We start from the raw sequence: 25359 nt of genomic DNA on the forward strand, positions 1-25359 counted from the left end.
CCACTTTCCACACCCGCCCAATCCGAGTACTCCCCATTAATCACCACCCTTTACACTCTCCCCTGGAGCCAGTTCTGTATCCAAGTACTCCCCTTATGGTCCATACCTACCTTCCTTAGTTTGAACAGTAAGCGTTTGTGGGGAACAGTGTCAAAGGCCTTTGCAAAGTCCAGATACACCACATCCACAGGCTTACCTTTATCTAGGTGGCAGCTCACTTCATCGTAGAAGGTTAATAGATTGGTTTGGCAAGAACGATTTTTCATGAATCCATGCTGATTACTACTAATACCATTTTCATTACTAAAGTCTTGTATGTGGTCCCTTAACACCCCCTCCAAAATCTTGCAGACTACTGATGTTAGGCTGACCAGCCTATAGTTACCCAGGATATATCTCTGCCCTTTTTTAAATATTGGTACCACGTTGGCTTTTTTCCAATCAGCTGGCACCATACCCGTCTGTAAACTATCCTTAAAGATCAAGAATAATGGTCTGGCAATCACCTGGCTAAGCTCATTAAGAACCCTCGGGTGCAAGCCATCCGATCCCTTTGATTTATTTATGTTAAGTGTCTCTAGTTTAGTTCTAAGTCTATCTTCTGTTAGCCATGGCGGTACTTCCTGAGGTGTGTTATTTAGTTTGGCCTTACAAGCTGGGTTAGTGTAGCCCCCCAATTCTTTTGTGATGACTGAAGAGATGAAACTATTTAACACTACCGCTTTTTCCCTGTCCTCTGTGGCCAAATCTCCTTTGTCGTCTTTTATGGGGCCATTGTGTTCTGGCCTCACTTTCTTACTGTTTATATACTTAAAGAATTTTTTGGGGTTCTTCTTACTCTCTTCCGCTATATGTCTCTCGTGTTCTATTTTAGCTGCCTTGATTTCGTCATTTCCTATTACACTCTTTGTAATGCTTGAATGCTGCCAATGACCCCTCAGCCTTGTATTTTTTGAAGGCCTTTTCTTTAGTATTAATATGCATTTTTATGTTGAAGTTTAGCCACCCAGGGTTTAGTTTTGCTCTTTTAAATTTATTTCCCTTTGGAATGCACTGGCCAATCCCTTTGTTAAGTATGCTCTTGAAGCACTCCCATTTTTCCTCCGTGTTCTTTGTTCCCAGGGTTCTATCCCATATGATATTTTCTAGCAGAGAGCGCAGTTTTGGGAAATTGGCACTTTTGAAATTCAGTGTCCTTATATTACCCTTGTGTTTCCTATTACTATGATTAATACTGAAACTAGGTCACTGTTTCCTAAGTTGCCCCGTATTTCTAAATCCGTGAGCAGGTCTGTATTGTTGGTAATCAGTAGGTCAAGTACTGTATTGTTTCTTGTCGGTGCATTCAGCATCTGACCCATGAAATTGTCCTGCAAAACATTTAGGAACTGCCGAGCCTTGGCTGAATGCGCGGTTCCTTCTGCCCAGTCTATATCTGGATAATTAAAGTCCCCCATTATAATGACATTTCCCATCCTTGCTGCCAATCCTATCTGTAAATTTGGTGTTATCGCTCTCACCCTCTCATACTGGTCACTGGAAGTTCAACATGATACCTCATGGCAAAGAACTCTCTGAGGATCTGAAAAAAAAATAATTTTTGCTCTACGTAACACTGGCCTAGGCTATAAAAAGATTGCCAAGACCCTGAAACTGAGCTGCAGCAGGGTGGCCAAGACCATTAGAGCGGTTTAACAGGACAGGTTCCACTCATAACTGGCCTCGCCATGGTCGACCAAAGAAGTTGAGTGCACGTGCTCAGTGTCATAACCAGAGGTTGTCTTTGAAAAATAGATGTATGAGTGCTGCCAGCATTGCTGCAGAGGTTGAAGGGGTGGGGGTCAGCCTGTCAGTGCTCAGACCATACGCCGCACACTGCATCAAATTGGTTTGCATGGCTGTCGTTCCAAAAGGAAGCCTCTTCTAAAGATTATGCACAAGAAAGCCTGCAAACAGCTTGCTGAAGAAAAGCAGACTTAGGACATGGATTACTGGAACCATGTCCTGTGGTCTGATGAGACCAAGATAAACTTGTTTGGTTCAATTGGTGCCAAGCGTGTGTGGAAGCAACCAGGTGTGGAGTACAAAGACAAGTGTGTTTTGTCGACAGTCAAGCATGGTGGTGAGAGTGTTATGGTCTGGGGCTGCAGACACTGGGAAGCTACAGTTCACTGAGGGAACCATGAATGCCAACATGTATTGTGACATGCTGAAGCAGAGCATGACCCCCCCCCCCCCATTCGGAGACTGGGCCACGGGGCAATAATCCAACATAACGACCCCAAACACACCTCCAAGATGACCAATGTCTTGCTATAGAAGCTGAGGATAAGGAGATGAAGTGATGAACTGGCCAAGCATGTCTCCAGACCTAAACCCTATTGAGCATCTGTGGGGCATCCTCAAACGGAAAGTGGAGGAGCGCAAGGTCTCTAACATTTACCAGCTCTGTAATGTCGTCATGTAGGAGTGGAAGAGGACTCCAGTGGCAACCTGTGAAGCTCTGGTGAACTCCATGCCCAAGAGGATTAAGGCAGTGCTAGAAAATAATGGTGGCCACCCAAAATATTGACAGAGCCCAATTTGGACATTTTCACTTAGGGGTGTACTGACTTTTGATGCCATAGTCAATGGCTGTGTGTTGAGTAATTTTGAGGGGACAGCAAATTTACACGGTTATACAAGCTTTACACTCACATTTTTACATTGTAGCAACATGTCGATTCTTCAGTGTTGTCACATGAAAATATATAATAAAATAATAGCAAAAATGTGAGGGGTGTACTCACTTTTGTGAGAAACTATATGTAAAACAATTGTAGAAACGTGAAAAACAGTCCACCCGTTGTGTTATAATGCACTAAACCAAACAGAAGTCCAATATTCCACAGTCACTCTGAATATAATGTGTGAAATCTTTGGCTTTTATGTTCTCCACTCCACTTCAAGTGCTCAGTGTCACCAACTCCCAATTATATAAACATTCATAAAAGAAAAGAGGAATTACAATAGTGTGATGAAATTAAAAACCCAATTTTTTTCCCATCTGTTTAAAATTGCACTCACAAGCCAAGAGTCTTTAAAAGCTTAATCTTATAAACAAAGTGTCCAGATAAGCTTAAACTGGCCAACCGTATCAGGGTATCACCCGACAGCTCCTCTGTCACTCCAGGAATGTCACTTCCTGTCCAATTGCTGTACAGCCACGTTTCGCCAGCGCGACTTTGTTCAGGGATTCTTTCTGTCTAATTGGAGGAAGTATATGGTGGATTTCCTTTATTGGTTTTAATGTGGCAGCAATTTATGAGAATAAGTTGGTGATATCCGTGGAGTGCAGGGAGAACTGTTGGGCATAGGGTGGTGGTGCACAATAATTTATTTGGAAATTTACCCTGAATATCACGCATCACCTATAATGCTAGTTCTGTTTTCTGTACTGTTCTCCAAGATAAGAAATTTACAGGTAGGTCATAATGCTTAATTTTGACACAGGGATTCTAACATGCACAGTTGCTTAATCCCATGAGAAAAATTGTGTTGAACTGTCAGAAGGTGTCTTTACTTTAGACTGTAGGTCAACCAAGCTCAAACTAGAATTGGAGAATGTAATTGAATATTTATGGAAACTTTTAGGTCTATCATTACAATTATATAATTACAGAACAGACAGGACAACTTAGAGGAAATAACACAGAAGTTTTGTACAAGAAATATAAAGTACGCCAAGACCTTACTCGGGGACACCCCCTAAATTCATAGATCATGTTTTATTTTCAAAAGCTGTAGTATGGCTTCTATGATTGGAGCAGCTGAGTGGAAAGGAAGGGCATCGCTGGGCTCTATTGATGTTTCTTTTGATTGTTCTCTTGATGAGAGCCTGTAACAGTCCCTTTGTTCTATGAACCCTCACCCTCTTCGTTTTAAATGTGGCAAATAAATTGTATACTCTTTATATAGTGACACCTATTTTTTGTAAACTTAAACTGATCAAAGTACAACGTTATTTGTCTGGAAATAAAAAATAAAATCACTTTTTTTCAGGACATTTTCACTGAAAGAAAGTCTTGGTAATCCCAAACAATGATTGAAGTATCACGTGGCTATCCTAAACATAGTAATTGCCAAACCAGTTGGTCAATAGTAGAAATGTAAAAATGGCTACGGTCCATAGGGGTTTTACAAATGGGAAAGCTGAAGTGGTTAGTCCCCGTTCACACTAAGGCGACCTGTGAGGCGACCTGGTCGCCTCACAGGTCGCCGTAGGTCACCTTCCATAGGGAAGCTGCGGACCCGTTCTAATAGGAGCGACACAAGTCGCTCCGACTTAGAAAAAGGGTCCGGAGCTTTTTTGGGGCGACCCGGAGGCGACCGCCATAGACTTCAATGTTATGAAGTCCGTGGCGGCCGCTCCGAGGTCGCGGCGCGCTGCTCGCACCGCGACCTCGGAGGTCGCCCCCCCAAGTCGGATCGCGGCAATGTGAACGGGGCCTTAGAAAGTTGAAATCATGATATTATTGTTTCAAACACGCATGCTGCAATTGTGTGACATATTTTTTATATATTTATCTCTGTTATAAACGGAAGCTCAAATCCACAAGTAAGGGTTCCTAAGTATTTAACTGTATACTTAGGGTTTAACTTCAAGTTGTAGTAAAAAAGAAAATGATTTAGGCCTGCTTCACACTAGAGCAATTTCAGTTGCGACTTGCACCATACAGAATCCCATGACAATGAAAACCACATTATTCTCTACGATGCCCATTCACATTAATGGAGCACAGCGTGTTTTTTGGAAAAGGTGCTGGTGCTACTTTAGTGCGGTTGCTGCACAATTTCGGCACCGTCAACCTTAAAGGAAATGCACCAAAATTCCTGTACATTAATTTTTGGTTCGCCTTTGGATGTGTTTATGTGACCCCCCATCATTCCTTTTCCCCCAACTTATTTCAGGCTACCATGTGCCCACAACATGGCGGGATACTTTGCGGGGGGATTGTAGAACAGGGGATGTCATTTGGGCACCCATAATTCATCATGATTGATGTGGATCTTCATCTTTTGGGCAACGTGATCGACAAATGTCATTTAAAAAAAAAGGAATAAAGGATTGTCAAGAACTCCCCCCTCCCCATCAAAAAATAAAAATACGTGTGCGGGTCCCCCCAAAATCAGTACAAGACCCTTATCTGCACATGCAGATTGTAAGGCCCTGAAGTTGAGGGCATGTGGCTTGGTTTGTCGGGGGTAGGTGTTACAAGGGCCTTACAATCTGCATGCGCAGATAAGGGTCTAGTATGGCTATGTATCTAAAGTGAAACCTATTTTTAGTAAACTTACTCTGATAAAAGTACAAAGTTATTTGTCTGGAAATAACAAAAAATAAAAAAATTTTTCAGAACCATTTCACTGAAAGAATTTTTTTTGTTTTGTTTTTTTTTATGATGGGCTCCTTTGTTTACATTCAGCCAAGAATCCCCAGCTGACAGCAGGGATGAGTCATCGGTCATTAGAACACGGCGGCTCCTTAACAACCAGCAACCAATTAAGCAGTCTCCTTACCCTACAAAAAACGCAGCAGCATGAAAAATGCGTCAAAACGCACCAATGTCACACTACAAAATTGCACTGAAGTCACAGCTGCACTAGTTTGAACTTGAGCTAAAACACAACAGGTGTTCTGAATTTTCATATTTGAGTAACATATTTATTTTTTTATGTGGTATTCTCAGGATGGCTCCCGAAGTTGCTGCAGTGGAAAGAAAAGGTGGTTATAACCAGTTATGCGATATCTGGGCTGTTGGCATTACAGCCATAGAGCTTGCAGAACTTCAACCTCCAATGTTTGATTTGCATCCAATGAGGTATTTTGTTTTAATTTCGCTTACTGTTCAGTTGTTTTTGCTTAATATTTTTTTCATAATGTTGAAAAAGAGAGGTCAAGATGAAAAACGTAATGTTTTATATGTATTGAGTACCAAGCAGAAAATGGTCCTGCATTTGCTTTATTTATTTATAGCTTGTAGTACAAAGAAATGCATTTTAAGAGGAAGACTATTTTCTTATTGTGCTTTTGTGGAGATTTACTTAGAGCCCATTCACACTAGCGCGACTTGTGAGGCAACTTGTGTTGCCCCAGGTCGCCCCAGGTAGCTTGACATAACAAAAGCAATGTTAATCAATCAGTGCCGTCTTAATTGGCACTACTGAAGTTGCTCCGACTTCAGAAAAGGGTCCTGTACTACTTTGAGGCGACCTGTGATCCGACTGTCCCATATACTTCAATGGGAGTCGCCTCCTTATCTTAATTGACACGACTTGTGATCTGACTTTCCAGGAAGAAGAAAGAGATTAGCCAGGCATTCCCCACATTGCAGCCATGCCTATATGGTATATATATATATATATATATATGTAATGGTATATATATTCCATTATCTCTGCTTGGTCTGTGTGAGTGCCACTGGTGGACACAGATAAGTGGCACTGGTGGACACTGATTCATGGCACTGATTCATGGCACTGATTCATGGCACTGATACGTGGCACTGGTGGACACTGATTAGTGGCACTGATTTGTGGCACTGGTGGACACTGATTTGTGGCACTGGTGGACACTGATTTGTGGCACTGGTGGACACTGATTTGTGGCACTGATACGCGGCACTGATACGTGGCACTGGTGGACACTGATCCGTGGCACTGGTGGACACTGATACGTGGCACTGATACATGGCACTGATACGTGGCACTGGTGGACACTGATACATGGCACTGATACTTGGCACTGGTGGACACTGATTTGTGGCACTGATATGTGTCACTGGTGGACACTGATACGTGGCACTGGTTGACACTGATTCGTGGCACTGGTGGACACTGATTCGTGGCACTGGTGGACACTGATTCGTGGCACTGGTGGACACTGATTCGTGGCACTGGTGGACACTGATTCGTGGCACTGGTGGACACTGATTTGTGGCACTGATACGTGGCACTGGTGGACACTGATTCGTGGCACTGATACGTGGCAGATACGTGGCACTGGTGGACACTGATACGTGGCACTGATACGTGGCACTGGTGGACACTGATACGTGGCACTGATACGTGGCACTGATGGACACTTATGCGTGTCACTGGTGGACACTGATACGTGTCACTGGTGGACACTGATACATGTCACTGGTTGACACTAATACGTGTCACTGGTGGACACTGATTCGTGGCACTGATACGTGGCACTGGTGGACACTGATTCGTGGCACTGATACGTGGCACTGGTGGACACTGATTCGTGGCACTGATATGTGGCACTGATATGTGGCACTGATATGTGGCACTGATATGTGACACTGATATGTGGCACTGATTCGTGGCACTGATACGTGGCACTGGTTGACACTGATACGTGGCATTGATACGTGGCACTGGTGGACACTGATACGTGGCACTGATACGTTGCACTGGTGGACACTGATTCGTGGCACTGGTGGGCAGTGGCACTGGTGGACACATACGTGGCACTGATATGTGGCACTGATATGTGGCACTGATACGTGGCACTGGTGGACACTGATATGTGGCACTGATACGTGGCACTGGTGGACACTGATTCGTGGCACTGGTGGGCAGTGGCACTGGTGGACACATACGTGGCACTGATATGTGGCACTGGTGGACACTGATATGTGGCACTGGTGGGCAATGAGGAAATGAGTAAAAAAAAAAAAAACAGAAAAGTGAAATTAGGTCACAGCACATCATATTCTGATTGGCCAAACACAAAGTCGTCTGTCATATAAGTCCTGCAAAATAATTCACAAGTCGCGGTAAAATCGCTGCAAAAAGTCGCTCCGACATGGGGCGACTTTATGGTCGTGGCAGTGTGAACCGGCTCTCAGTGTTTTGTTCCATCTCTTATTTATAAACATATTAGTAAAAAAACTGGCTTCATTGATTTGACTGGCTCTACAGAGAATGTGAATGCGGGTATTAGTTTTTAGGGCCCACCAGAACAATTATCAAATCTTGAAAAAGAATCTCACAGTGTATGGTAAGATATACCATGAGAACCCTATGCGCTTAAGGAGATAGCAACAAAAACAATAATAATGCAGCTACCGTATTTATCGGCGTATAACACACACTTTTTTCCCCTGAAAATATAGTGCAAAGAGTGGGTGCGTGTTATACGCCGATATTTCTTTTTCTAACAGGGAGGGGCGTAGATCGGGCGGTCCGCCCCGGGTGCCACACATTGGAGGGGTGTCAGGCCGGCCGCCCCGCCTCTCCTGGCCCTGGCACAGCCCTGCCAGCGTACTCTGCAGTTAAGAAAAAAATCACTGCCAGCTCTTTTTTATAGATCCTTCCTACATTACAGTATATCACTGTCATTAAAAAACGGTGCCTCTAAATACCTTGTATGCTTTGTTCTTGCTGGCTGCTATCCTCCTCCCGCTCCTCCTCCTCTGAGTGTAGCTTTGGATAGGTGGAGGAGAGCGATCACATGACTGCCCATTAAACGTCAGAGGAGAGCAGTCACATGACCGGCCATAGAAGAACGGAGCTACTGAGGCAATTAGAGGCATCGTTTTACAATAACAGTGACACACTGTAGGAAGCATCTATGGAAAGGGGCTAGCAGTGATTTTGTTTTTACTTTAGAGTAAGCTGGCAGGCCGGTCCCAGGAAATTGGGGGTCTCCTGGGAGTGCAGGGGGGCTGTACAATGTAAAAGGGGCTTTGTAATAAAAGGGGGTATGAACTGTGCATGGGGGGGGGGGGACTGTGAAATCTATAGGGGACTTTTTAATGAAAGGGGCAGTGTACTGTTATTTTTAAATATTTAAAATGTTTTTTTCCTGAAACTATCCTCCTAAAGTGAAGGTGCGTGTTATACACATGATACGGTACTTAAAATAACAATAAAAGCAATACAGCATGAATGAAAGTGTGAACCCCAGGATAATAAATAACTAAAATCCAACAGAAAAGTCCCACAGTCCTTCAGCTAGAAGTAAAACAAACAAACATGGTGTGCGTTTCAAATCCGGAGTCTTGATATATGTGAAAAAGGAAGGGGTCACTCCACAATCCACCACAAAACTGCCAGGGGTACTGCAGAAATGGCCACTTACCAGAACAATGTGCTTATTCACTCTGATGAACAAGCTAGAATCGCATTAGGTTAATGTAATCCAGAACTGCATCCACTTTCTCTATCCAGCACTCAGCAACCAGGACTCCAGTACATGTAGGAGATAAATAACAGCCTCCACTAGTGCAATACTGTATGAACGTTTTATTGGTTAAAACAGTATAAATCAATTGCACTCACTTGTAACACTTGAAAATAGCGCACATCAGAAAGAACAGTGAGGAGAGCAGCCGTTGGACTCGGGACTCGACTCCACGCCAAGCCAGGTAACGCTGGATGCCTCTGTCACCGTGAGTATAGTTGCAGGGAACGCTGTCTGGCCACGCCCCGACGCGTTTCGTCACTTCAGACTTCGTCACTGGGGGCGTGACACAGACGGCGCAGCGGACCCATTGCGGGCCTCACTGTTCTTTCTGATGTGCGCTATTTTCGAGTGTTACAAGTGAGTGCAATTAATTTATACTGTTTTAACTAATAAAAAGTTCATACGGTATTGCACTAGTGGAGGCTGTTATTTATCTCCTACATGTACTGGAGTCCTGGTTGCTGAGTGCTGGATAGAGAAAGTAGATGCAGTTCTGAATTACATTAACCTAATGCGATTCTAGCTTGTTCATGAGAGTGAATAAGCACATTGTTCTGGTGAGTGGCCATTTCTGCAGTACCCCTGGCACTTTGGTGGATTGTGGGGTGACCCCTTCCTTTTTCACATATATCAAGACTCCGGATTTGAAATGCACACCATGTTTGTTTGTTTTACTTCTAGCTGAAGGACTGTGGGACTTTTCTGTTGGATTTTAGTTATTTATTATCCTGGGGTTCACACTTTCATTCATGCTGTATTTGTGGTGATTATGGATTACCATATTTTTTGCGCTACTGCTATTTGTATATTGATGGTTCATCCTTCAAGATCAAATTTCTTGTCAATTATCAAATCTTGTTTTATTTCTGTTTCCTAATACACAAATGGGTATTATTTTTTCTAGGGCCTTATTTTTAATGACTAAAAGTAACTTCCAGCCGCCAAAGTTAAAAGACAAGATGAAATGGTAAGTCAGTATTTCTCATATGGAATGCATTTTTTTTTCTTTTGCTCACATTTTTATTTTTCATTTGTTGAACTTTTCATTTTTTTAAATTTTTTTCATTAAAGGTCAAATAGTTTTCATCATTTTGTCAAAATGGCACTTACAAAAAATCCTAAGAAAAGGCCAACAGCTGAAAAAGTGTTACAGGTAATGTAATACCGTACATTTTATAGTAATGGTATAGCATTGCATTTGTTTTTGAGACAGTAAAGATATTGTAATATGTTGTTGATGTATGATTCACCAAAACTTCTATTTGTGAAAAGCTTTGACAAGCACTGGGGCAGGGAGGCAACATTTTGGTGGTCAGCAGGCAGCTATTTTGCTAATATAGTATGATATTAGGAACTTGTAAGTAATTTGTGTTCCGCTTACAGTACACCTATTATTTTATACAAGATGTATGACATTTTGTATAAGCAAAGCTCTGTAGTTACATGGACAGATAAGAAAAATGTGATCCAAGACTGTTTGACAAAAGTCCAGTACACGAGTACACATGACAGTTTTTGTTTTGCTGAGCATGTGATTGAATACATGTCACAGGAAGAAAGGTCCTTCTTTCAGAGCAGAAGGCTCCAAAATCTACCTCTTCAGGGCTTCTACCTCCTCAAAATGCATACTGCTTTCTTCATGCTTTATCTTCAAAGCTAAAATTCAGCAAAACTTGGAACATAAAGCTTCCTAAGTTTGTTACAAAGCGTTCTCCACAGTGAAGGGTATACTCACTCTTAAGCAGGGCCTGCCCTACCATGGGTCCTGCTGGATCCATTGGACCCAGGCAGAAATTTGAGAGGGGAGGCAAATTGACTCTCAGGATTATTTTTCCAGCAGATTTGTGTATCATCAGTTTGCGGCCCATTACGGGTGGCATTTACCCATCTCATACTGCCGCCCGTAGTGCAAACTTATGCGTATGAAGTGGCGCAGCATCTCCCCTGGGGAACGTCCCTCACGTGATCGTGGTGTGCACAATCACTTCAGACATCAGGGCACTCCATCTCACGCAGGGCAGGCTGGATCTTCTAGGGCGGTGGGCGGGGCAGACACAGGAGTGACAGGAGGACAGACTGTGGACGTTTGGTGGACCGGTGCGGTGGCGAGTTATGGAAGATACCAGTATATAAAATATTTTCTAACTGTTAGATTTAGATAAAATAATGGATGTGGGGACCTTTTGGCAAGTGTGATTTTTTTTATTGGGGGGAGGGGGGGGGCAGCATTTCATTCTTGGACCCAGGCAGCAGAATGTCTTGGGCCAGCCCTGCTCCTAAGAACAGGGGAATGTATGTTACAGTTTGCATTCCTTCCGGCATAGATGCCCCAGACCTATGGGTTCAATCAGTAGTTTAAAAGAAGTACAAAAAACAAACAAGTCTCAAACTGTACCTTCTTATCATTTTCTTCTCTCAAACCACCCAAAATCTGCTCAAGGTCAGTTAGATGTGCAATCTGCCCCGAAACATTTCTTGTCCAATAGTGTTTTTTCTCTTTGTCGCCAGTCCGTGGACCAGGGGGAATGGTCACTGCATCCCGGGTGTGTTTCGCCTCCTGTGTGCCCAGTTGGGGTCTCCGGACGTGTTTTTGTTCCCATCCCGTCTCAACATGTAGGTGAAAGGGTCGTGGCCAGAACCCGCGGTCCTCTGGCAGTCGCCAAGGACGCGTTGGTGGTGCCCTGGCACCAGTATTTGCCTTCCCTCCGATTCGACTGCTGTCCAGGTTCCTCCGCCAGTGGCGTCGGAACGGGTTCAAGTATCTGTGGTGGCTCCAGGCTGGCCTTGTCAGTCTTGGTACACAGACCTTGGGCGCATGGTTGTCGAGCCGCCCTGGGGGCTTCCGCTGTTAGATGTTCTACTGTCTCCGGGGCTGATATTCCGTCCTTTTGTACAGTCTCTGCCCTTGACAGCATGGTGTTAAAAGCCAAGTTTTCGAGAGAATAGGGTCTCTCGGATGCTGTTGTTCCTGCCTTACTGAAGGCTCGGACAGCTAACTCCAGGAAGATTTACCATCGTACCTGGAGGGCTTAAATTGCCTAGTGTGATTCACAAGGGATTCATCCACGCTCCTTTTCGGTAGCCAGGGTTTTGGCCTTTCTGCGGGAAGGTGTGGATCAGCGCTTGGCACTGGACGCGGCCGTGGGTCAGTTGTCGGCCTTTACCGATTTTCTTCCAGCGTCCCTTGGTGACTAATTCCTTGATTCACACCTTTACTCAAGGGGTGCGCCGCTGGCTCCCCCGCGGAACGCTCCTTTGCTTCCGTGGGAACTGACTTTTTTTTTCCGTTTTTCGGACAAACAGCCTCCCTTTGAGGACATCAGAGAACAAGCTCTGCCTGTGTTGTTCCAGAAAGTTGCCTTTCTGGTGGCTGTCACCTCTGTTCGCAGAGTGTCGGTATTGGCAGCTTGGTCTTGCCGGTCGCCTTCTTTGGTTGGGGTTATAGGGATAACGTGGTCCGGTGACCCACTCAGTTTTTCTTCCTGCTTTCCACTTCATCGTTGTTTCTTCCGCTGCTTCCGCCTTGGGCGTCCCAAGGACTTTGTCCTGTGTTCCTTGCATGTGGTCCGGGTAGTCAGGTTTTTGCCTGTCTGCCACAGAGTCTTTTGGGAAGTCTGATTCCCTGTTTGTCCTTCCGAGGGCCCTCGGAAGCGTTCAGGTACGTCCGCTGCGGTTTCTTCCATTTTGGGCCTCTTCACTATAGGCTCCAGTGCCCCCCTTTTTCCTGTGAGGGCACGTTCTACGAGAGTCGTCATTGCCTCTTGGTCTTACCGCCATCAGGCTTCCTGTGGCTGAGGTGTGCGTAGCGGCGACGTGGTCGTCTGTGCGCACTTTTACAAAACTCTACTGATTTGATGTACTGGCATCCTAGGATGCTTCCTTTGGCCGCGGAGTTTTGTGCACGGTGGTTGTTTTGCAAGGACGTGTGTTTCTGTCTCTTCTTGGGGTGTATTTGTCCAGGGTTTGCTCCTTTTGAGCTTTTGTTGCCCTGTTGGCTCAGTTTTTTCGACTCTGGCCTGGTTGCACGTTGCCTTTTCTTGGCTTCGTCTTCTCACACCTGCACTGCTTTGGGACATCCCACTCATGAAGGCTAACTGAACGGGCGGCGACTGTTAGAGGACATAAGAGAAAATATAATTTTTGTAAGAACTTACCATAAAATTATTTTCTCTGAGTCCTCTGACAGTCGCCGCCCCCGCCCCTCTTCTTTTTGGGGTTAATAGTCTTCATGTACTGCTTTCTACAAAACTGAAGAGCAGCTCCTAGTGGCTGATGGGTAATGCCTGAGGAACAGCCCCCTAGAGGTGTTATGTGTAAAATTTTTGTTTGTTAACCTTTTCACTGCCTAGCCTACTCCTGCAGAGAGGCGCATTACCCACTCGTGAAGGCTAACTGAATGGGGTGGTGACTGTCAGGACTCAGAGAAAATAATTTTACGTTAAGTTCTTACAAAAATTTTTTTTCTCTTTCATTCATTGACGGGCACAGCTCCATTTCTTCTTTGACCCTTGGGTTATGCTGTTCTCATTAGGAGTAGGGCACTAGGCGCAAAAGAGTTAAGAGTTTATGCCCATAGGGCAGTCCCAGGGGGTATACTCCCACTTCGTGCTTTAGCTCTTCAGTTTTTTTCTGCCTAGTCAGGAGTAAGGACCCAGCTTCCTGCTGGGATCTTTGGTCCTTGCATCTTTTCCTTTTTAAACTGAACTTTTTTCCTTTTGTTGTTTTCTTTCTACAATCAAGTCTGTTCCAGTAAGAACCACAATCAACTGCAGGACTGGGTGACACACTGGATATCCTAGATCCTTACGGTCATCTCAGTCTGGCCAGCGAGCGCATGCAGATTGAAGCTCCACGCTGGGTCGGCCGTGACATAGCCCCACTGGACGGGGGCCACCTCGCGAGGATGCACAATGACCTGTTCATGGCCTGAATCACAGCTTATCTCTGCCCCGCAGCACCCCCCCATTCAAAGATTGGGAGGTGATCTTCCCGGAGTGGTGCCCGCCCGGTACCAAGGTGTAGTGAATAGTGTCCCCCCCTCTCCCTTTGTGGTTCCTCAGGGTGGACGTTGGCCCCTCTCTGGGATGGTCGGACTCCCGGGTTCCCTTCCATGCCCTCAGCCCCTCTAAGCAGTCAGTGTTTTTTTTCCCCCCAAGCCCTACTATTTGTGATGTGTCGCTAGATGCAGCCCCTCTTGTAGCCAGGGTATCCGCGTGGGGGGTAGCTATTGGACGCATGGTGTGGCTAAAAAGCTGGTCTGTGGATCAGTCTTCAAAAAAGGCTCTATCAGAGCTCCCCTTTACAGGGGACGGCTTGTTTGGATCTTCATTGGATGAACTGATCAAGGGTCTTACAGGTGGGAAGAGTACTCCTCTTCCTCAATCCTCCAAGGGTAAGTCGCCACGTAATAGACGGGGACCTTATTTTACAGCCCACAGGCGGCCCTTGCATGCTGAAGGGGATCTAAGCCATTTAGGTCTTCTGGGGGTCCAAGAAGACATGGTCGTGTAAGCCAAGAGCAGGCCAATCCAGATCTGCAGACAAATCCCTGTCTGCCTGAAGGGATGCCCTCACCCGTAACTGGGGTGGGGGGACGTCATCGCTTCTTTCCGGAACCATGGACCTTCTTGATTCAGGACAAATTGGTCCACGAACTGATCCGATCGGGTTACAAGATCTAATTCAGGTCTCGGTTTTTTGACAGATTCTTCCCGTCCAATCTACGCCTATCTCCAGATTGGTTAAGGGATCTACAAGAGGCGGTACAATATCTGCTGTTGCATTGGGTGATTGTGCCAGTTCCCTCTCGGGACTGCTTTCAGGGGTTCTATTCAAACCTGTTCACTGTTCTCAGGAAAGAAGGCAAAGTGCATCCAATCCTGGATCTCAAGGCTCTGAACTGCTTTGTGCGGCTACAGAAGTTTTGAATGGAGTCCATTTGCATGGTAGTGGCGTCCCTACACCAAGGAGACTTTTTGGCCTCCATCTATCTAGGACACATATCTAGATATCCCTATTTACGCTAGACACCAGCGTTTTCTTTACTTGCTGTAGGAGAGGAGCATTATCAATTTGTGGCGTTACCCTTTGGTCTTTGGTGTTCAAAGTGATGGCTCTGGTATTGGCATTACTGTGACAATGGGGGATTGCGGTACTGGGGCACCTGGACGATCTCCTTTAAGAGCAGACTCACATTCAGTCCTGTTGGGTGACTTGGCAATCAATGTACGGACTCTGCAAGGGTTCGGATGGAACATCAATTTAAAAAAATCTGCTCTTTTACCATCTTCAAAACTGGATTATCTGGGCCTTACTCTGGACTCCGCTTTGACAAGCTGCATAAGTTGCAGAGGACGATTTGTTTACTGTTATCCAGCAACTTGTCCTCTCTGCGGACTTGCATGCGAGCCTTAGGTCTGATGGTGTCGACCCTACGAGGCGGTTCCTTTTTGTTCAGTTCCACACAAGACCCTCAAGGCCCGTACACACGTACCGATTGTCGGCCGTAAAGATTCGGCCGACGATCGATCGGCCGATTGTAGGCTTGTTAGTATGATGCTTCCGACAGCGCACTTTCGGCCCAAAAAAATGTTGTTGGCCAACACCAGAACGGCCGATTGTTCGCCAGTCAGTACAGAATTCGGCCGACAGACAGCAGATTTGCAAGACTGGGCATGCTCAGAAAAGAAAAAAGACCAGGAAAGTTAACCATCACATGACATCAATTCTGCAGTCGGCTGTTGGCCGACAAAATTCGTGTGCAGTCTTTTGTAGTTTTCAACAGACAAGACAGCCCTCAGACAAAAGACGGCCGATCGTTCGGCCGACGATTGGTACGTGTGTACGGGGCTTTACAAAGGGAAATTCTTGTCTACTGGAACACAGATCCAAAATATGATTCGGTTGAGTCACAGCACGAGGAGTGCTCTTCTGTGGTGGCTTCGCTTATCGGCCCTACGCCAGGGAAAGTCCTTTCTCATTCTATTGGACCCTGGTAACCATGGATGCCAGCCTGTCCGGCTGGGGAGTAGTGCTTGGGAAGCTGTGTGTCCAGGGGTCCTGGACCGCGGAGGAGTCCAGACTATAAATTTTATTTGCGTACAGTGTTGCATGATGACGCAATTGCCAGTTAAAGTAGTACAGTGCTGAATAGCAAAGAATTGCCTGGTCGTGAAGTGGGTAAACCTTCTGGAGGTTAAGTGGTTGAAAGAAGAGGGGATCCTACACAACGGTAAAGGTGGCCCTGTCCAAACATTTTTAACACGTGTTGCTGTCATCAATTACATTTTTTTTTTTTTTTGTCTTAAAATAGTACATTTTTTTCTGCTTAAACATTTGATATGTTTTGTGTTTTCTAATGTGAGTAAAACATGGGTTAATGAGATTTGCAAATCACACACACAGCATCCTGAGGTTTTTTCGGAAGTGTTTGTACACATATAAAACAAGTTAAATTGCTGTGTATAGGTGGTGATGGTTCCCCTCACACAACACTTTTTTCTTCTTTCCTTTATAGCATCCGTTTGTTACACAGCCATTAAACCGCACACTTGCTATTGAATTGCTGGATAAGGTGAATAATCCAGACCATTCTCTTTACCATGACTTTGATGATGATGATCCAGAGGTAAGAATAGTTTCACACCACATGAGACAAATTGTCAAACATCACATGCTTTTTGCAATGGAGTATGTAATTGTATTAGAAAATATAAAAAGTTGAATCATGCACTTTTTTGAGTTTTTAGCTAATTAAGAGTATTGCATATTTTTTATGTTATAAATACTCTTTTTTTTTTTTTTTTTTTATGCATTTTCAATATTGATCATAGTTTTCAAAGCAATGTTGTTTTATGCTGGTTGAGAGCTCTATGAATGAAGACATTTTCTTAAAGCACACTTTGTATCCACAGTACTTACCTGATCAATACCAATTTGTTTAAGTACAACACTAACAGTGCTCAAACGTACTGTTTTGTCTGAGAAAAATTCTTATGCTGCAGTACACACCATTGTTGTATTTTACTCTATCCTCTTGTTTCTATCGCTATGTATCAGTGCATAACTGAATAGAGTATGCCAATCCCGTCAAAGCAGAGCCATTTCTAAAACCAAATTATTACCTAGCCACTTTTTGCATTGGAAATAGGCTGAATCTCAATCAAGCCTAAGCTTGGCCACACACAGTATGATATTTTTTTAAGATTCCTCTGCATCTATATAGCATTGATGGACAATTCTGCTCAGGATATTGTATTTTGCCAGATAGCACTAGAGGCAGTCTTGGTTGAGAGGTTGGTGACAGGGCCACCCTCAGAGCGAATTTCGTATGGGTCACCAGGAACCAGATGAAATTCATGGCCCGCTTAAAGAGGTTGTAAACCCATACAATTTTCTTTTTTTTTGCAACCTGTAAGAGAAACACATAACGAGCTAGTATGCATCGCATACTAGCTTATTATGAAATACTTACCTTAGAACGAGCCCCCGCCGTGCCGCCCGCTCACCTGTATGACGGGCGACATGTCCAGTCGCCCGTCTTCCGGGATCGCGGCATCCGGCCATCTGATTGGCCGGAGCCGCGGTGACGTCACTCCCGCGCACACGCGCGGGAGCCGACAGTCACGGCACTGGGTTTTGAAGAAACGGCACGAGTGGCCGTTCCTTCAGAGCGCACGCGCCAGTGACGTCACTGGCTGCATGTAAGGTAAATATCTCCTAAACGGTACATGTTTAGCCTTATCATAGGCTTACCTATAGGTACAAGTGTCAGAGGAGGGTTTACTTCCTCTTTAAGAAAATGCTATCATGTGATCATGTCAGCTGGCTCTCCTGTTTGGTTTGCTGTTTGACAAATACAAAAAGGGCAAACAGTTATGAGATCTGCAGAGAGAAGTAGAAAATTCTGGGTTGACGGCTAGTGATGTCAAGGTATACATTATATTTGGAGATACATCGATATGTGGAAATCGGGCTAGGCAACATTTTTTGGGATGAAACCCCTTTCCTAAAATTTCATATCCCTTATTTGTGCCCTACCATGTACTTGTATGAAAAGGTATTCTCTTCTCTTTGTATGGCTTCCTTTGCGTGAAATACCTGGTGTTCCAGCCAGTCCCACTACTTTTATTTAAAAATGACCACACTAGGCATGTTAGCTCAGCGTGGTTGGCTTTCTGACTGTGCTGAGAACTCCGCTTGCTTCCCTCCAATGATCAGACATGTGAAGATACCCCACTATCTCACACACACGCGCGCACTTAGGCATTCACTGGTAATATCAGTGTGCTGCTGCTTCCCCTCCCCCACCTCTTATGCAGCTTTGAACAGATATCATGTAATCACTTTTTAAAAAAAAGGGGGGAAAAGGTACTTATGTTTTTATATGTATACACACATTTCTATTATAAACCGAATATGTAGTTTTACAAGGTGAGGCTTTACATATACTTATACATATGCATACTTATACATATGCCACTAGCTGTCTTTCTCGAACACAAGTGAAAGTGAAACTCCAGAAGAGTAGTATCAGGTCCCCTCTTAGAGCTTTTTAAATCCCTGGGCTGGATGGACAAAAATATAAATCCTTTGGAGGATAAAACTGCTACCATATAAAGGTGCATCTCATAAAATTTAAATATCATCAAAAAGTACATTTATTTCAGTAATCCAATTCAAAAAGTGAAACTCAGATATTTTAAATAGAAGCATTACACACAGAGTGATATATTTCAAACATTTCTTTCTTTGAATTTTGATGAATATGGCTTACAGCTAGTGAAAACACAAAATTCTGAAAATTAAAATATTACATAAGACCAGAAAAAAAAATTTATTACAGAAATGTTGGCTTATAGTAAAATATGTTCATTTACAGTATAGTATGCACCCAAAGCGTAGGGCTCCTTTTGAATCAATTACTGCATCAATGCGGCGTGGCATGGAGGCGATCAGCCTGTGGCACTGCTTAGGTGTTATGGAAGCCCTAGTTTCTTTGATAGCGACTTTCAGCTCATCTGCATTGTTTGATCTGGTGTCTCTCATCTTCTTCTTCACAATACCCCACAGATTCTCTATGAGGTTTAGGTCAGGCCAGTTTGCTGGCCAAACAAGCACATTGATACCAATGGTTTTTAAGCCAGGTATTGGTACTTTTGGCAGTGTGGGCAGGTGCCAAGTCCTGCTGGAAAATGAAATCAGTATCTCCATGAAGCTGGTCAGCAGAGAAAGTGCTCTAGAATTTCCTGGAAGAGGGTTGCGCTGTCTTTGGACTTAATAAAACACAGTGGACCAACACTAGCAGATAATATGGCTCCCCAAATCATCACGGACCATGGAACATTTTGCATTTCATTTGGAAAAGGTCCCAGAGTCTGGAGGAATAGTGGAGAGGCACAGAATCCGAGTTGCATGAGGCCCAGTTTGAAGTTTCCACAGTCAGTGATGATTTGGGGAGCCATGTCATCTACTGGTGTTGGTCCACCGTGTTTTATTAAGTCCAAAGTCAGCACAACCCTCTTCCAGGAAATTCCAATGCATGGTTTTAATGATCATGGTATCACTGCGCTTGATTGACCAGCAAACTGGTCTGACCTAAACCCTATAGAAAATTCTGTGGGGTATTGTCAATAGGAAGATGAGAGACACCAGACCCAACAATGCAGATGAGCTTCCGTAACACCTCAGCAGTGCCACAAGCTTATTGCCTCCATACCACGCCACATTGATGCAGTAACTCATGCAAAAGGAGCCCTGACCAAGCATTGAGTGCATACTATACTGTACATGGACATACGTTTCAGTAAGCCAACATTTCTGAATTAAAAAATATATATATTTTTTTTATTAGTCTTATGTAATATTTTAATTTTCTGAGATAGTATATTTTGGGTTTTCACTATCTGTAAGCCACAATCCTCAGAATTAAAAGAAAGAAATGCTTGAATCTATATAAAATATGAGTTTCACTTTTTGAATTGAATTACTGAAATAAATTACATTTTTGATGATGATCTAATTTTTTGAGATGCACCTGTATGTATTTGAGTGGTATATTTAACTGCATGCCTGGAGTGTGGCTTTAAATTGCTTTAAATTAATTACTTCAGCATGAACTACTGTAACATATAGTTGCCATGATTTAGGGTACATTCACACCAGATTTGGTGGTACTGCCTTGTCGTGCAGTCCCACTGCACAACAAGGCAAAATGCCTTGTCTCCTTGTAAAATGCGTTGAGGTGGTGTGCAGGTGGTGTACACTGAAAAAAGTACTGCATGCAAAACATACCCCTAAAAGTTTACCCTTCACTGTGGTCCATAGGGCTACAAGCAGGTTAAAGGGTTACTAAACCCACTACAAGAAAATCAGTCTGTATATGCAGTAAAGCATGCTTGTTATACTCACTGTGGAACCTAAGGGGTTAATCCTCCACATTGTGTAAAAAGGCTGTTTATCCAGTCTTCTCTGATCCTCCCCTTCTTCCACGGTCCCCTTTAGAATCATAAGTGTGTCTGGACAGCCGCACTCCAATGCAAATATTTATTGAAAAGAGGATAAAAATACCACAGCATACAGAGGTACTGATCAAAGACAGCTGATGCGTTTCACACTACTAACAGTGCTTAATCATAGCTATAGTGTGCATGACTAAAAACAAGTAATATATAGATAACAAAAAGCTCCATAATGTGCATAATTACCTTAAACTAAATCAAATGCACCTAACTGAACAAAAGACTACCCCTACAGGCTGCTCAAGCAATCAATGACCAAACAATTTAACCCCTAACGGGGTAGGTCACATATCACTTGGCTTATTCGCAAACCCAGGATTGTATAAAAACAAAAATAAATTTGTGTGCAACAACATGAAAATAATGAAAAATTTAAACATACATACATAATAATCAATGTCATAAAACACTGTATAAATGATTATATTGCAACAAAATATCATCTATGAACAGCATCCTCATGTAACATACACATATTAGTTTGCTTGAGGTAATTGTAGCCGTATTAGTGCACTTGCGACAGAGACCATTGAATACTGTCCGTGATACTTTTTTTATTTGCACTAACATACAATTTTTCAGGACAAGCTTTCGGGGTATGTCCCCTTCATCAAGATCTGCTTGGATCTTGATGAAGGGGACATACCCCGAAAGCTTGGATCTTGGTACTGCTTGGATCTTGATGAAGGGGACATACCCCGAAAGCTTGTCCTGAAAAATTGTATGTTAGTGCAAATAAAAAAAGTATCACGGACAGTACTCAATGGTCTCTGACATATTAGTTTAAAATGCTTTATGTTCAAAAATACACCAAATCCCCCAGAGTGTGTGTGACTAAATATACAGCATAGCTCCATCAAATTGGAATAAACTTTGCAATTTTAATGCTACGTTTACGCCCTACACACACACACACACACACACGAGAGGGAGGGTGATATACAGAAAAGAAGGAACCAAACACAGCAAAAAAAGGAAAACTGAAAAAAAGATGGAAAGGACAGAACAAAACTAAGTAGCATGCACAAATAGACCTCACAACAGATCGAATGGGCAAATCGAGAGAGATAATTTAAAAAGGAGCTACGGTGTCAGTCCAGCAGGGGGAGAGAACCACAAACAGTAACATAGAGTGTCTGATATCCTGCAATCAAATAGACAAGGAACTGAAGTCCTCATTAACATAAAAATAAATGTAAATCTAAATACAGATACACCCATAAATATATTCATAGACCAACCTGCATGCGGGAGGGAGAAAAATATATATATATATATATATATATATGAAAAAAACCCTCATGACCACAACTAATCATAGTAGTGGGACACATCTCATTCAAAATTTAAGCCAAGGGGCTTTCTGGTATTCAAACGAAATATCCAAAAATCCTCCCTCTTTTTTTTTTACTAAATTTGTCACCACCTCTGATAGATGTTTGAATTTTCTCAGTACCCTGAATCACTAGACTAGACACGTCCTTATTGTGCGGTTCCCCCCAATGCCTGGCTACATTAGTGTTATGGTTCTTTTCTATGTCATATAAGTGATCATGTAACCGACCTCTCAATCTACCTACATATTAAATCTGGCATGATTCACACTTAATAGCATAGATCAAGAAATGAGTGTTACCATTAATAAATGAAGAGATCTTAAATTCATTACCAGAAGTCACTGTCCGAACAATGTTCCATCTTTTTATATGTGTACAATATGAACACCCCCATAGACCACATCTAAAAATACCCTTAAATTGCATCCAATGATCCAAGGATTTGGCACTATGAAATAGACTGGAGGATAGACTGGAGGATAAAACTCCACCAAGGGTTCTGCGGGACAGATAATAGACTATATTATTATATAAGACCGGGAGGTATTTTAAGACTATACTCCTAATCTTACTATATTGATCACTATATGCAGTAGAGAAAACAAGAGAATGAGATCCCTCCCTGCTTCTAAAGTCTCCGTTATAACAAGTTCTCCTGGTCTTATCCTTTAACAAATTCTCCCGGGGAGTATTCATAGCTATTTCGATAGCCCTATTAAGAGTAGAATCAGGAGAACCTCTCTCTTTAAACCGGATGGACATGTCCTTAATCTTTCTATTAAAATCTATTAAACTGAGACTTTAGAACAGGCATGTCCAACCTGCGGCCGAGGGCCGCATGCGGCCCGGAAGTGTAGCCAATGCGGCCCATTGCCCCCTGACAATTTTTATTTTTTTCTGGGGAGGAAGGAAGTCGAGTCGGGGGCAAGGCCACAGCGGCTTCCAACCAACTGTAGGCAGAGGCTGCAACTGCATTGGATGGGCACGCACTGGTGAGGCTGCATTGGATGGGCACTGATCAAGCTGCATTGGATGGGCATGCACTGGTGAGGCTGCATTGGATGGGCACTGATCAGGCTGCATTGGATGGGCACGCACTGGTGAAGCTGCATTGGATGGGCACTGTTTAGGCTGAATTGGATGGGCACGCACTAGGCTGCAAGTGCCGTACGATCTCCCTGCTGCTGCGGGAGACTTAGGTTGTCAGCAGTCAGTGGCAGAGCCACTGCTTCCTGTATAGTTCCGGCTCTGTCACAGGCGGAGTGATATGAAATGCACTCCGCCTGTGACAGGAGCCATACAGGAAGCAGCGGCTCTGCTCTCTACTGTAGCCGCTGCTTCCTCCAACAGTACCCGCATGACCAGCATTACCCACCAGCAGTAACCGCCAGCAATACCCGCCAGCATTACCGGCCAGCAGTAACTGCCAGCAGTACCCGCCAGCAGTATCCGCCAGCAGTCTGCAAAATAAGTAGAAACGGTATGTGCATCAGCGTGTGTAAATTGTTGCAATATATTTTTTAATAAGTAGTTGTGTTTTGTCATAATATGTCATGTCCTTGTTCATACATGTATGAATAAGGACATGACATTTTCTGGCTGCCTAAGTCATATGTGCTAGGGGTGCGACTAGCCCCCAGCACATAATTGTAAATATCCCAGCATGTGCAGTGTTTCTGACTCCTACCTCCATGACCACTTAAAATCACTGAAGTGGTGATAGTGGTTAGAGTGTTCCTTTAATATCTCTCAGAAGAAGTAAACCTCTGTATACTTATTCCATTTCAATGTTCATCCTCTAGTTGTGTTAAATTAGTGCGGAGGGGGGGCGGAGGCGAGGCGGCGCTGGGAAGAGCGTGGCGGCGCGGGAAGAGCGCGGCAGAGTTTTATTACTTGAATACCTTAACTATAGTATATATTTTATATGCGGCCCAAGAAAGTTTCTCTACACTTAATGTGGCCCAGAGAAGCCAAAAGGTTGGACACCCATGCTTTAGAAGAAGGGAGGGATCCCATTCTCTTGTTTTCTCTACTCCGTATAGTGATCAGTATGGTAAGATTAGGAGTATAGTCTTGTATAGTCTTAAAATACCTCCCTGTCTTACATTATGATACAGTCTATGCGCAAATTCTATCTAAAGGTATTAAGATGGTGTCCCACAGAGCTCCTACCCTTGGTGGTGTTTTATCCCCCAGTCTATTTTCATAGTGCCAAACCCTTGGATCATTGGATGCAATTTAAGGGTACTTTTAGATGTGGTCTAAGGGTGTTCATATTGTACACATACAGTGCCTTGCGAAAGTATTCGGCCCCCTTGAACTTTGCGACCTTTTGCCACATTTTAGACTTCAAACATAAAGATATTAATCTGTAATTTTTTGTGAAGAATCAACAACAAGTGGGACACAATCATGAAGTGGAACAAAATTTATTGGATATTTCAAACTTTGTTAACAAATAAAAAACTGAAAAATTGGGCATGCAAAATTATTCAGCCCCTTTACTTTCAGTGCAGCAAACTCTCCAGAAGTTCAATGGTCAGAGGTAAAAGATTTTGAAAGCAGCGTATGATTACCATTAAGCAAATTCGAGAAATGATTCTATTTCAGTTAAAGGTGGATTTTGAAAGCAGCATATGATTACCATTAAGCAAATTCGAGAAATGATTCTATTTCAGTTAAAGGTGGATTTTGAAAGCAGCATATGATTACCATTAAGCAAATTAGAGAAATAATTCTAATTCAGTTAAAGGTGGATGCATAGAGCAGGGCTCCAGAGCGAGCATGCACCAGTGCCCCCATAACAAGCGGCTTGCTTTTGGGGGCACTGATGAAGAGTGAGGACCCAGGACCGCTGACGGGCGACCTAAGAAGAAGGGGATCAGGGGTACCCTATGTAAAACCATTGCAAAGAGCAGGTAAGTATAACATTGTTTAAAAAAACAAGAACAAAAAAAAAAAACTTTTAATATCACTTAAATAATTGTATTTTTACTTTCGTATCTTGTTATATACATACATATATAATATATATCACAATAATTAAATATTTTCTGAAAACCGAGGCCATGTAGAATAAAATGTCAGTTGCAATTTTTTGTCACATATTTGCGAAATTATTATTTATGCTGCCCATAAAGTATACGTTTTTCGGCCAGTTAGGCCCCGTTCACATAGGGGCGATCCGACTTCGGGTGGCGACCTCCGAGGTCGCGGTGCGAGCAGCGCGGAGCGGCCGCCACGGACTTCATAACATTGAAGT

The 25359-nt window shown here is 43.5% G+C and overlaps 1 protein-coding gene across 6 annotated transcripts in view; it reads left to right on the top strand.

The window, feature by feature from the left end:
- The window catches only part of MAP4K3 (mitogen-activated protein kinase kinase kinase kinase 3), an 883599-nt gene that overhangs the window by 365723 nt on the left and 492517 nt on the right, over positions 1–25359 (top strand). For all 6 annotated transcript variants that reach the window (XM_082251934.1, XM_082251933.1, XM_082251935.1 and 3 more), the window contains exons 9-12: positions 5730–5861; positions 10146–10208; positions 10313–10394; positions 16758–16868. In XM_082251934.1, the coding sequence (XP_082108060.1) occupies positions 5730–5861; positions 10146–10208; positions 10313–10394; positions 16758–16868 (388 nt within the window). The remainder of the gene's footprint in view (positions 1–5729; positions 5862–10145; positions 10209–10312; positions 10395–16757; positions 16869–25359) is intronic.

Source organism: Pelophylax lessonae, assembly GCF_965119305.1.
Source record: "Pelophylax lessonae genome assembly, chromosome: 3".
NCBI classification, from domain to species: domain Eukaryota; kingdom Metazoa; phylum Chordata; class Amphibia; order Anura; family Ranidae; genus Pelophylax; species Pelophylax lessonae.